General features: G+C 42.6%; 1 protein-coding gene across 2 annotated transcripts in view; it reads left to right on the top strand.

Moving 5' to 3' along the window:
- Positions 1-13,795, top strand: part of RPN2 (ribophorin II) — a 61,431-nt gene extending 47,636 nt beyond the window's left edge. The window contains exons 12-18 of one of the 2 annotated variants that reach the window (XM_080685803.1): positions 1,767-1,961; positions 3,203-3,289; positions 5,025-5,120; positions 6,633-6,708; positions 8,447-8,576; positions 10,024-10,071; positions 13,483-13,788. In XM_080685803.1, the coding sequence (XP_080541929.1) occupies positions 1,767-1,961; positions 3,203-3,289; positions 5,025-5,120; positions 6,633-6,708; positions 8,447-8,576; positions 10,024-10,071; positions 13,483-13,495 (645 nt within the window). In that variant the 3' untranslated portion in view covers positions 13,496-13,788. Of the gene's footprint in view, positions 1-1,766; positions 1,962-3,202; positions 3,290-5,024; positions 5,121-6,632; positions 6,709-8,446; positions 8,577-10,023; positions 10,072-13,482 lie in introns of both variants that reach the window. The other variant, XM_080685804.1, reaches the window with a different exon arrangement.

The raw sequence follows: 13,795 nt of genomic DNA, 5'->3' as shown, positions 1-13,795 counted from the left end.
CTGTCCTCTCAGGCACCTCTGTCATCCCCTGTGGTTGGCAGTAATTGCCCCCAGCCCTGTCCCATCCACGGTTGTATTGTAAAGGGAAGTTCAGATATATACTCTGAATATTGAAAGACAGGAAAGAGTATGGGACTTAATGGGCTTGATTTAGGTGCTTTGTAAACAATGCTTTGGCAAGAGCCACTAGACTTGTGTCCATGCTGGAGGGGCAGCTTCAGAGCAGACCTCTGAGTTGGGTGAATTTACTTGGAAACCTTTTGCTTTCTGTTTCCTGTAGCTGCAGTGGCTGCGCTTGTGCCCAGCCCCTCAGCGTGAAGGCCTGCAGGAACATCATCCCAGCACTTCTCTGTTCCTCTCTCCATTCCACCCTCAGGCTCCAGAGAGCTTGGTTTGTGTACTTGATCAGGACCATGGCTAACCAACTGTTAAGTACTTAGCCTCTTAGCATTTCACAGCTCTTCTCAGAATGATATTTACCAAACAGCACAAGGAAAGAAAGAATACGAAGAAAGGAAATTATAAGACTAATAAATTGGTGAAATTTGGGTTAGGGTAGGAAAGTTAGTGAGGAAATGTAACTTTAACTGAATACTTGTTTCATCTAAGATTCTGGTTTGAAAACTATGGCTTAGAGACCTCCCAGGTATAATAGCATTTTGCAGACAAGCCTGGCTGCCACCTGCACTTGGCTCTGACAGGAGGAAGATCAGGCATCTGAGCTCCTGAAATCCCATTCTTGACAAAGACTGTAGCAAGATGCTTCACATCTCTGGACCCTTTTCCTAAATACTTTTGAGGGTTTGTTGCCCAGGTAGAGTAACAAATGGGATTTGTATTTTTTTTTCCTGTGGATCCAGCATTAGCTGTGTAACTCATTTAATCCACATGCCTTATGATCTGTAAAATGGAACAAGTCTACTTGCCTTGTTGAATTCTTTATTTTGAAGAAAAGCTCTGAGTGGATATTAAGTTTTGCTGCAGTTATAATGTGCAGAAACCTTAGTTTCTTATGGCATTGGGGGGATAAAGTGTTTAGACTGGTACCATCATATTGATGATATCAGCTGCTGTTTGTTGTTGACCAGCTAGAGTACATGAGGTCCTGTGCTAAATGCTTTGCGTACATTATCAGAAATCTTCACACAGATATACCACATGTTAAAGTTAATCTTCTTATTGTCATAAAGATGAAGAAATCAAGGCCTAAGGAAGTTAAGTAACCTGCTCTGTTAATAAGTAGTGCATCCAAGTCTGTCTGTCTTCAGAGCCTGGGCGCTCTCGGTGACACCAGGCTGCTCTGCTTGATTAGAACTCTGCCTTGCTATCAGTCTCCAAGCCTGTACTACTAAATCTTTAGCTGGAGGCAGTAGGAAATTGAAAATGGGCCTCTCACAGTTCCACCTCATTTCCCTTCTTTTTATCCTCTGGTGAAGAAGTTAATTGGGCAGTGAAGTGGCCAAAAGGCTGGCAGGAGGAAGAAATTGAAGCAACAGCAAAGCGCTAAATCATCCACAAACTGGGCATTCATCCTCCAAGTGTCAAGAATTGGCTGCATCCCTAAGTTAAATTTCTTATACTAGCAAAAGTTATCTCTGAGCCAGGAACCAGCGTGGGATGGCCACTCCTTCCGCTCTCTCAGGCAGGAGCTCTCACTGTGTTGAAAGATGAAAGAGCCAGCAGTGCGCTGCCTCATTGATTCAATATTGGGCCCTGAGGGAGTTTTTAAATTATCAGGTAAGATACAATATTATTGTTTCATCCAGACATTTGTCCGACTCCATAACCAGAAGACTGGCCAGGAAGTAGTGTTTGTAGCTGAGCCGGACAGCAAGAATGTGTACAAGTTTGAACTGGATACTTCGGAGAGAAAGATCGAATTTGACTCTGCGTCTGGCATCTACACTCTCTACTTGATCATCGGAGATGCCACTTTGAAGAACCCAATCCTTTGGAATGTGGTATGTGCCTAAATGCACCTTGACCTAGGCAAGAGTGACTGTGCCACAGTCAGACACAGTTTCTTTTCAGGGGCCTGGGTTTCTCACCCTAGCCTTTCCTATACCACTCACGAGGCAACAAATATGCATTGTGAGGTGAGGGGCTGTGTGCTGTCGCTATTAGTAGTCTTAGGGGCATGATATGGCCTGGCACATAGTAGGCACTTAATAAATAGTAATCGAGTGAATGAATGAAGTGTACATTTGCCCTCGTGGGTTCTAGCAAATTTCTATAAAAGTTATACTCGAAGAAGGTTTTCATATTACATCAAAGGACTATGTAGAATACATAAATGCTAGAGATAAAGGGCTTGGCCTTTGAGATATGGTATACCTTGTGGGATGGGGGTGGGGGTAAGATTTGAGTTCCAGTAACAATTTAGAATGGTGTGGAACATTGAATTATAGGATATTCAAAATGCTAATAAACTAATAATCAACATTTGCATAACATGTTATGGTTTACATAGTGCCTTTCCCCTGTGTATCTCAATTGATAAGAGAAAACTTCTTAAAAAAAGCATTTAAGCTAGGTATTGAAGAATTGCAAGGGTTTATCAGAATAGTATATGAGGCTGTGGGCTAATCACTGGGGAACAGCCTGCAGAAAAGCCTGAGGTACTTTCACTGCAATGTGTTTGATCTATTTTACTGGAGCACCTGATGAATCTGGTGAGCAGCAGGAGACAAAGAGGTTGGAAAGGTAACAGAGGCCAAATTGCATCCTTGAATGGTGGTTGGCTCCCTTTGCAAGACAAAGGGGCAGCTGTGTTTCTTGTGTTGTATTCAAAGCTCCTTTTCTTCTCCTGGACTTTGGGCTGCTTTTTGTATGAGAGCGCATTTTCATTTCTTTTCTTTCTTTCTTTTTTTTTTTTTTTCTATGACTAAATCACACTTCCCAGGGACACTGAGTGTTTTCTGATTGCAGCTGTAACAGCCTAAGTACCAGCTGAGATTTTTATATTAAGCAGCTCACCAGGCTGGTAGAAAATTGGAACTCTTGCTCTAAAATGCATTTTCAACAAATTGTTATTTTGTTCTTGAAATTTTCACTGCCTCAGTTTGCTGACTTAGAAGTGATTGGACTGCTTGGAGCTTTTTCCAGTTATGATCCTGGATGTGAGTTAGGGAGTACTATTGTGCTGGTGAATCTTACCCCCTTCTCTGTCCCTGTGACTTTAAAGATGCTCTTACTCTTTTAGGCTGATGTGGTCATCAAGTTCCCTGAGGAAGATGCTCCATCGACTGTCCTGTCCAAGAATCTTTTCACCCCCAAACAGGAAATTCAGGTATATTTCAAGAGGCTTCTCCACTAAGCACAAGGAAATGTGAAATGGCAGCAGACTTCTGGACAGTGGCTCTGGTCCCTTCTTTAACCTGTCTATATAATGCTGTATAGTTTGGTCCTCACCACCCTGTGAATTAGGCAGAGCATATATCAATCGCGTCCTAGAGCTGACAAAACAGGCTCAAAGAGCCCTATGACCAGCTCCCAGAAAGCAGGTAGTTGTAGACAATCTCAGAAATCGAGTCTGTTTTTCTTAAACATCCAGGAGGTACAGCCTGAGATCACTGCCTGACAGCTATAGCAAAATTGGGCTTGGCTTTCTTTCTGTCTGCTCCTGCATAAATCAGGGCTGATGCGGCTAACTGGTGGAAAACTCAACTGGGACAACAGGGCTTTCCTCCCTGAGGCAAATTCTTCCTCTCTTCTGGGATTCACCTTCCTTGCACACAAATATTAGCCATCCCTGCCCAGCACAGCTCACAGACTGCTGTGAGGGTCAAAACAGATAATGGATAGCCCTGGCCGGTTTTCTCAGTGGTTAGAGCAGGGGTCCTCAAACTATGGCCCACGGGCCACATGCGGCCCGCCGAGGACATTTATCCATCCTGCCAGGTGCCATTGCCTGTCCTGCTTAGCAGCCAACTCGTCCCGGGCCCGCATAGGAATTTGTTCATAGTTTTTTTTTTTTTTTTTTTAAACTATAGTCCAGCCCTCCAACGGTCTGAGGGACAGTGAACTGGCCCCCTGTTTAAAAAGTTTGAGGACCCCTGGGTTAGAGCATCAGCCCTTGGATCTAAGGGACGTGGGTGTGATTTCCGGTCAAGGGCACACACCTCGGTTGCAGGTTCCATCCCCTGCCCCAGTCAGTGCTCATGCGGGAGGCAACTAATGAATGTGTCTCATGTTGATGTTTCCTCTCCACCCTGCTCCCCTTCCACTCTAAAAATCAATGGAAAAAATATCCTGGGGTAAGGATTTTAAAAACAAAACAACAGATAATGAAAATGAATAAGGCAAGAAAGGCTTTAAAATGTTTCTAAAACACTTTACAAAATAAGCACAAGAATTGTTCAACAGTTTCATCACTGGTTAAGAAAACAGGTGATCCACTCAGTGAATTATTTTGCATTTATGAGAAATGATCTTACTGTAGTAATGTGGAAACCTACGTGTAAATAAATGTTGAAGCGTTCCAAGCAGACTACTCTTATTTCACTATTTAAAAAAAAAAGACAAGGGCCCCAAGAGTAGAGTACTAGGACTCTGATAAAGAGAATGAGGTTAACACCAGTTAGCTGACTTAAGTGGAGGAATAACATATGATGGATAGTCCCACCCTGGGGACCCAGAAGCGTTAAGAAATCCAGACTCCTGCCTTGGATGTGTTGCTCAAGCCATTCATATACCTGGGCTTCCTCTTTGATACTAGGCAAATGCCACTTGATGGATTGCATTTCCCCACCCTCTAAATGGCAGTGAGTCTGAAGGGATAAAGAGTGTTGGCCAAGTAGTGAGCTGAGACTAGTGTATTGTCTTTGAAAGGAGACCTCTGGGATCAGAAGCCAGAATTGAGATGGGCAAAAGGCCAAGTGGCCATTCATTGCCAGGGGGTTTTAGACTCTGAGAGACAGTTCCTCATCTTGACTGTCATGGGCATTTTGGACCCTGGTAAACATGGCAGCTCCTACTGGGAAGGGCATGTTCTTAAATATTCTTGGTGTGACTTATTTTGGCAGCACCTGTTCCGTGAGCCTGAGAAGAGGCCCCCCACAGTGGTGTCTAATACATTCACTGCCCTGATCCTCTCGCCCTTGCTCCTGCTCTTTGCTCTGGTAAGTAGCTGTAATTAGCATGGGCAGCATGTGTCTGGCGCCAGACTTAGCAGATGTAGCTGTTCCAAAGGAGGCTTTGTGCTCTGGCCTCAGCACAGCTCCAAAGGGGTCCAGCAGCTGTGACCTGCACCAGTGGTCAAAAACTTTTAGAATAACTAAAAGTCCCCACTATGGGGAAGCAGCCAAATAAACCACTCTATTAATAAGGGGCATGAGAAAGTACCCAATGGCCATTGAAAATGATAAAGGTGTATGGACTGGGATGCTCTATCTAAGAATGTTCAGATGAGGTAAGTGTGGAAAAAAACAACAAAAAAGGCCCCGATGCCTATAGCTATATAAAAATAGAGTACAGAAGCTGTGCATTTCAGCACTGTAGCATAAAACTATAAGCAACCTAGAGTCTTTATAAAAGCAAGTGTTAAATAAATTATGGTATGTCCATACTGTGGAATAATATGCAGTTTATTAAAAGAATGGATAAATTTATATGCTGATATGACAAGATTGTTAGGATGTCTTATTGAGTGAAGAAGGCAAGGGGTTAGGATAGGGTTACCTCTAAGGAGAGGTCTTTTTAAGGAGTAAAGAGAAAGGAAATTTTTACCTTTTATACTTTAAAGTACTATTTGAAAATTTTTTACCAATTAATTTTTTTTCTTTTTTAAAATTATAAACATAGATTCATATCATCAAAGTTCAGAAAATTAGAAACTCATTGGATCTTACTTTGGAAAATTGCCTGTTCCTGATTAATTCATTGATATTAATAAAATAGTTATTGGTCAATATAAATCTGAAAGGCATGCCACAAGCTTTCAGAAACCAGACCCTAGGGTATGGGTACCTGTTGTCATATTTGAGTGATCAGAATTTCAAAAGCCAAGGAACCCACAGCAAGAGCACACATCTTACCAGTTGCCAGTGGGTTTATCTTACCAATACTTAGAGGAAATAGCAGGGGTGCCAGTTACTTTATCATGAATGCAGTTTCTGACCTTTCAGCTTCATGGCTTCACCTGTTTTAAAATAGAAAAGTTTGCTGTCAATATATGATGTTCATATTTTATTGATTTTTTTACATAGTGGAAGGGCAGGGATAGAGAGGTAGAAACACTGATGAGAGAGAAACATCAATCAGCTGCCTCCTGCACACCCCGCACTGGGGACGTGCCCGCAACCAAGGCACATGCCCTTGACCAGAACCAAATCTGAGACCTTTCAGTGCACAGGCTGATGCTCTTTCCACTGAACCAAACCGGTTAGGGCTACCCAAGCACATTTGAGTGCAGGTGTTGGAATGCCTTTCTAAAAAAAAAAAAAAAAGGAGGGGGGTACAATTTTTCCTAAAGACTTAGAATAGGGTAATTGTCACTTGGAAAAATTCCCTGTCCAAGTATGCCTGAACTTGTAAGCCCTTAGGATTGTTCATTGGACTAGCATTGACATGCCATGTGTTGCCTCCCTTTTAAATTGTAATGTCTTTTTAATTTATTTCTCCCCATTGTTTAGTGGATCCGGATTGGTGCCAATATCTCCAACTTTACTTTTGCTCCTAGCACAATTATCTTTCACCTGGGACATGCTGGTAAGTGCTCCCGGCTGCTAATTCCATTTAACCTCCTCTGACATTTAGCTGCCCACGCAAACGCCCTGTTAAGTAGACCCACAACCTATTAACTATAATGACTTAATAGTATAACATTTCCCTCTTCCGCCTGGCCTTTTACGACAGTTAATATGATGATAAACCTGTTTGGGCCATCAGCTTAGAACAGCTGTCATTATATTGGGTTTCATTGTACTAGGCTGCTGTTGGCAGGCCATTTACCTTCATTTAATAGCCCTGTTCATTTCCAGAGATTACTCACTTATCGTATCTTTACATTGAGCCATCTTCCTGGACAAAGAGCATTAATGTAGTTTCCAGAGGTTATCTTTCCCCAAGGTATCGATCTTCACATTTGCTGGCGGCTGTGTCTGGACAGTAATAGAAAACAGTTTCTTCCACAGTCAGACACCCTGTCCTGCATTGTTTTCTTGAGAACTTAGGACCTAAACTGTCAATTCACAAATCAGCTAAGCATTTCAAAGGCTTGCAACACCATTGGATCGGTGTTGCCTTGCATTTCACTTTCATATTCTTTTCTAATTTCTTTGACTCTTTCAGGAGACCCTCCTGTGCCCATAGTGCATGGGTTCTTTAAGGGTCCACATATGAATCCCTTGAAATTCTAGGCAAATGTGTATCTGTTCTTTTCTGGGGAAAGAGAGAGTCTATAACTTTTATCAGATTCTCAAAGTGGTCCCTGACCTCAAAAATGGTTTAGAACCCCTGCTGTAGTTCATTCATCATCCTTCCGGGCAAAATTGATAGGATGACCTTTCTCTCCAGCCCAGTTACTGGATTTGAGTGATAGCCTCCTGGGTCAGGTTGAGAACAAATCCTGATATAAATTTGTTTAGAGCCATGACTTTTCTTGCCAGAATGCTTTGTGTGCATATCCCCTCATTTGATTCTCATCACAACTCTGATGGGGTGACCAGGGCAGGAATTATCCATATTTGACAGGTGAGAATTTAGGCTTAGAGAAATTAAGTGGATGGAAGGGCAGGGCCTGGACCAGAACCCTGGACTCTCAATGCGCAGGCCTGAGCCCTTTTCACTAAGCCTTCCTCCTCAGTCCGCCCTAGGCATAGTGGCAAATTATCCTTAAAAAAATTTTAAGGCCAAGCCGGTTTGGCTCAAAGGATAGAGCATGAACCTGCAGACTAAAGGATCCCAGGTTCGATTCCAGTCAAGGGCATATGCCCAGGTTGCGGGCTCGATCCCCAGTGTGGGGTGTGCAGGAGGCAGCCAATCAATGATTCTCTCTCATAATTGATGTTTCTATCTCTCTCTCCCTCTTCCTTCCTCTCTGAAATTAATAAAAATATATTTTAAAAAATCATAAGAAAAAGGAAATGATTTATTTATTTATTTAATCCTGTATATTTTTATTCAGAATTTTCAAAATGAGTCCCAAGTATAACAATAATGTTTAAAAAAAAAATCTACATTAAAGAAAATCTGTGTGATCCAGACTGTGGAATAAGATAAAGTAGCTGAGGTCTGGTTTTTACTTCTGGATTTCTTGATAGCGAAGGCTGAGAGGCAAGTATATTGAGTTATCTATTTTTTTGGTATCAGATAAAAGGAATAAAACAAGCTGGTCTAGAAATACAGACCTTTTTTGGGTCTAGCAATTACTGCTCCTCACTGTCCTCTGCCCCAGTTTGTTGTCACTATTTCATTTAATTGGCTATCACGGTGCCTGTTCTTGTAGCTATGCTGGGGCTCATGTATGTCTACTGGACTCAGCTCAACATGTTCCAGACCCTGAAGTACCTGGCCATCTTGGGTAGTGTGACATTTCTGGCTGGCAATCGGATGCTGGCCCAGCAGGCAATCAAAAGGTAAGGATGGGGATGGGCCACGGTCCATTGGAAATGTTTTGTTAGCTCTGTTCCCCCAACTCTGAACAACGTTATGTGGTAAAACATTTATATCCTTAGGGGCAAGTGTGGCACATTAATCCAGCCCAATACAGAAGCCTTTTTAAGTCAGAAAAGGGCCTTGGTGGTCAACTTTAAAGGTTTTAAAATCCCAGCCATTTATATCCTGATACATTAGAACATGAGAAGAAAATAATTGTTTTATGAAGGTTAAAAATGGATTAGAAGATTGTTGTTAATGTGCTGACCTATATAAAAATGTTCTCTGCTGCCCCAGAAAACCCTGACCTCCTCCCTTGCCCCAGAGGGTTACTTCTCTGTAACCCCCACAGGCTCCCGGAGCTTTTCCTCCTGAGCATGAAGGTCCATGCTCTTCCCCCCAGAAACAGCCTCACTGGTCAGTAGCCCATACCACATCCCCAAGAACCAGACAATCTTAGGTTCACACAGTGATCAGATCTCATGTGATGGCATCTTGACTTTTGAACCTGGATTAGGGGCACATTTAAATGTCACATAGGTGTTTCTCATTGATTTGACTTTATTAAACTTGGGTGATGTCAGCCATGTAAAGGTCAGCAAAAGAAGGTCAGACTTGCTTTCACCTTTGGAAGTTAGCATTTTTAGACATGTCCTGCTTTCTCCTCTCCAGGACTTTTGCTGGAAGAATGTAATTCAGTAGTGTGCCCTCCAACACGGTTGCTGATTAAGTTGGTCAGATCAGGGAGGCCTCTCATAGATCATTAGTGGGTGGGAGAGCCACACATCTCATCCCTGCCTGAGTCTCCATTGTGAGCTTTCTAGGGCCTCACGGTGGAGGCTCAGCCCTGATGTGCACCTGGACTGCCCTGAATAATCCAGATTCCACTAGAGCTTCCCTTAGCACCAGCAGTGGAAGCTGTTCATTTTGCTGCCCCTCCAGCAGCCTTCACTTGGCAGCTATGCATTGGATCTGAGAAAGGGCCAGGGACTCAGCTGTTTTTTCTAAGCCCTGTTACCTTGCAGCAAGAAGTCTAGGCCCCAGGGAGCTCAAGGCCATACTCTGCTGAGTTCTCTTATTTCTGGAAGCTGCCCCACAAGACAAATAAAATCAAGGGGAGATAAGGGTGGAAACCATTTTATTGAAATCCCATTTAGCCTGAGTTCCTAATCTGGAATCCTAAAATTGTGTACATTTTTTGGAGAAAAAGATCATGATTCTATCTCCTGTGTCCCTCCCTCCCCACACACATCCCATACAGAAAGTTAAAGCCCATTCTTACATTGCCATGTGTGAGTCCTAGAACAAACAATGGGAAAGTCAGTGACCCTACAGAAAGCTCTGGTTGGGTGTTTGCCATTTCTTTCCTTGGCTTATTTCTCTTCTCACTGTCCTTTCTTGATTCTCAATCCCTCTTTCCTTTGGCAGGATCGCTGCAGAGCAGAGCAGTAGATTGGCAAAATATAGGACATTACGGTAACGATGAAGGGTGGTCTCATCCAGAAGCAGGGCCCCTTTCCCCCTTGCCTGCCTCATGCATGTCAGTTACTTATCTAGTTTGCAGCCCACTCATTCTTCCCCACCCATCCCTAAACCAAAGCTGAATCCTGAGGCCGTTTTCCCACTTTCTGGCCCAGGTTGTGACTGCCCCTTGAGTTAGCCCAGTGGGTGGGGTAATTTTGCAGCAGAGCAACCTTGACCTGGCTTTAACTACATAACTCCATCCTCCCTAATGTCTCATGGGGTAATTTTTATTTTATATATATATATATATATTTGTATTGATTTCAGAGAGGAAGGGAGAGGGATAGAGAGATAGAAACATCAATAATGAGAGAGAATCATTGATCAGCTGCCTCTTGCATTCCCTGCACTGGGGATTGAGCCCACAACCTGGGCATGTGCCCTGACCAGGAATTGAACTGTGATCTCCTGGTTCATAGGTTGACACTCAACTACTGATCCATGCTGGCCGGGCTCATGGGGTACTTTTTAGATAATAGTCCCTCTCTCTATGTTTATAGGAGAACAGTTGAGATAAGACAGGTCCATCCTTGGACTTCTTAAAAGGGAACCCCATTCAGAACATCTAAATTCATTACATGATGGTCTGATGACAAGTCCTGGCACACCTTGTCATGGTTTCTAGGCCTTTCTGTAACACTAATTTTTGGTTGGGTCAAACTGTTGTTTTGGTGAGACTCTAAATCAGGGGTGGGCAAACTTTTTGACTCGAGGGCCACAGTGGGTTCTTAAATTGGACCGGAGGGCTGGAACAAAAGCATGGATGGAGTGTTTGTGTGAACTAATATAAATTCAAAGTAAAGGAGAGGAGGGGAGAGCAAGAGAACTGGATAGAACAGCCGGATCCGGCCCGCGGGCCGTAGTTTGCTCACGGCTGCTGTAAATTATGGTCTGATGGCCACAGAGCAAAGCCAGTATCAGAACCCAGATTCCTAGAGTTTAGGATATGGCTGCTCCCTGTGTGACTGAAATGTCGTGTGAAATATCACCCATTCTCCATGCAGGTATTAGTCCTAGAACAAAGATGAAGTGGAAGCAAGGAGGAGAGAGTGTATGATGCTTCATTGATCAACTCCTCTAGACCAGGGATCGGCAAAAGTTTTCTGGAAAGAGCCAGATAGTACTTTAGGTTTCAAAGACCATATGGTCTCTGTTAGGACTACTCAGCTCTGCCACTGTAATGTGAAAACAGCTACAGACTATGGAAATAAATGAGCATGGCTGTGTTCCAATAAAACTTATAAAAACAGCCTGGATTTGGCCCGTGGGGCATAGTTTGCTGACCCTGTACTAGATCAAAAAGAGGGGGGAAGTATTTGAATTTTCTAGTCATGTTACCTCTCATCCCTTTCTGTGGAAATGGCTTTCCCTGCCAGAGCAATGAAGCCATCTAATTTTTAACCCTCTGGAAATAAAAAAAAAAAACAATAAAAGCATAGACTGTAGAGCCTTTTCACTGATTTGTGACCATAAATTGAAACGTCTCGTCCTCAACACAAAAAGAAACTACTTTTTTTTTTCCAGGTTTAACTTATTTACAGTAGAATTCACCCTTTTTATTGTAGAATTCTGTGAATCTTGACAAACACATACACAATAGTGTAAACACCACCTCAATCAAGATACAGCCTATTTCCACACTTCAAAAAAGTGCCCCTGTGTCCCTTTTTCTTGACTCCTTCCTCCCCATCCTTATTCCTTGGCCATTTCCATTTGGTTTTATCCTAAATAACATACTTGCTCTATGTGAGATTTGCTTTCAGAAATGGTCCTTTCTGCTAAATACTGAGCTCTTTAATTCTTTAAAGATTGATTTTGTCTTTCTTGATTTTTAGATAGCCTGCCCGCACCCTACTGTCCCCAAATCATACTGCTTGAAAGAGAGGAAATAATCCTTGATTATTTGGACGTTTAGGACTTTCTGAAGTTGAGACCTAGGATTTTTTTTTTAAATCCTCACCCAAGGATATTTCCTTTGAGAGTAGAAAGGAGGCGGGGAGGAGAGAGAGAGAGAAATAGCAATGTAAGAGAGAAACAGTGATTGGTTGCCTCCTGCACGCACCCCAATTGGGGCCAGAGATAGATACAGCCCAGGTATGTGCCCTTGACCCTAACCCGAGACCCTTCTGTGTGAGGACTGACGTTCTAACCACTGAACGCACCAGCCAGGGTGGGACCTAGGATTTTAAAGGGAAGTCCCTGGTAGCTAGGTGGTTTTTATTTGAGGACATACATTGATATGATCGGGGCATAACTTCTTAGCCAGGATAAAGGCTTGTGGGCCACTGCCCTTCCAGCTGTTCTCGTTTCATACTCATGCTAATCCTCTCCACGTGAACATTTGGAGCACACATTTTAAAGTACCTGAGTGTTAGTAGGGAGTTAGGAGCACTCACTTCAGCCCTCAGGATTAGTTCTGTGCCTGTACCTGCCCCTTGGAACTGTTAATTAATTGAGTAGAAGGCAGCCATTCTGCAAGATTGTGTCATCACATCAGCCCTCACCACTGGATATAGCTGCCTGCTGAGGACGGTGTGTGTGTCAGCACCCAGCCTCTGCTTGCCAGAGCCACCAAATCACTTACTTGCTGCTGTCACCCTCCTGGTTGCACAGTGTCTGTCTAGATTGTCATTTTTGTTCTTGTGTTTCCCCATTACTTCCTGGAGTCCAGGGACAGGCAGCCTTATAGCAAGAAGGAATAAAGAGATCAAGTGGTTTTTTTCTGTGAGCTGAGTCCCATTTTTGAGAATCGTTCTTTCTAAAATTTAGATTCTGACCACATGCAGGTTTCTGTACTGAGTAGTCAGAACGTTGTCTTCCTAGCTATATGAGGGCCAAATGTTGGTTGGTGGACCTGGAGTCTGGGAAGTTGAAGATGAGCATTCTTTAAATCATCTTTTCTGTTCATATAATAAAAGTTTATACAGTCTTGCCCTGGCCAGTGTAGCAGCTGATCAGTGTTTTGCTCTCATGTCAGTGTTTCTCTCTCCCTTTCCCTTCCTCTCTCTCTCAAACTCAAAAAAGCTTTTAAAAAAATTTGCACTGTCTTTTTGGCCTTGCTCTGTGAGAGGTGTGCCTGGAATTACCTCATCTTCTTAAATTTTCACATATCACTTTCTTAGTTATCAGGTTTATTTCATTATTTTTATTTAACTTATCATCAGTTTTAGTTTGAACTTGCTTTTTTACTCTTGTGAAATGAGATGGGGCATAAGTAAATAGAATTCATAGAAAAATGATTATTCCTTTATTAATGGGAACTTATAATGGGAGAGTACCTTGGTCTCTCTCTTGGCACCGGTTAGGAACTATGACAGTAAATTGAAACCTTCAATAATTTTGTATTTGTCTCTCTTCTTTCAGAACAGCACATTAGTTCCAGAAGTCGAAAGGAAACTCTGAAACCTGAAATGAATGTCAAGAAGAGGAGTCAAGAACAATTCAGTTTGAAAAGAGGAATGAAAAACAAACTTTATTTAAAAAGAAATAAGTTGAAATTGTGGTTAGACTCTTTTTTTGCCTTTTTTTTTTTTTTTTTTTAATTGACCCAACACAGAGCAGATTCCTGTGAGCCCAGATATTCTGTTTCTTTGGCATGATGCCCTAGCAAGATGCTGTGAATATTCCTAACTTACCCAAATAAAGCTGTTTTGGAATAAAGGGAATAATGGGAACA

This window comes from Plecotus auritus (genome assembly GCF_963455305.1).
Source record: "Plecotus auritus genome assembly, chromosome: 8".
Lineage (NCBI taxonomy): Eukaryota > Metazoa > Chordata > Mammalia > Chiroptera > Vespertilionidae > Plecotus > Plecotus auritus.
The sequence above is the reverse complement of the archived record's forward strand: the minus strand, read 5'-3'. Positions and strand labels throughout refer to the sequence as shown.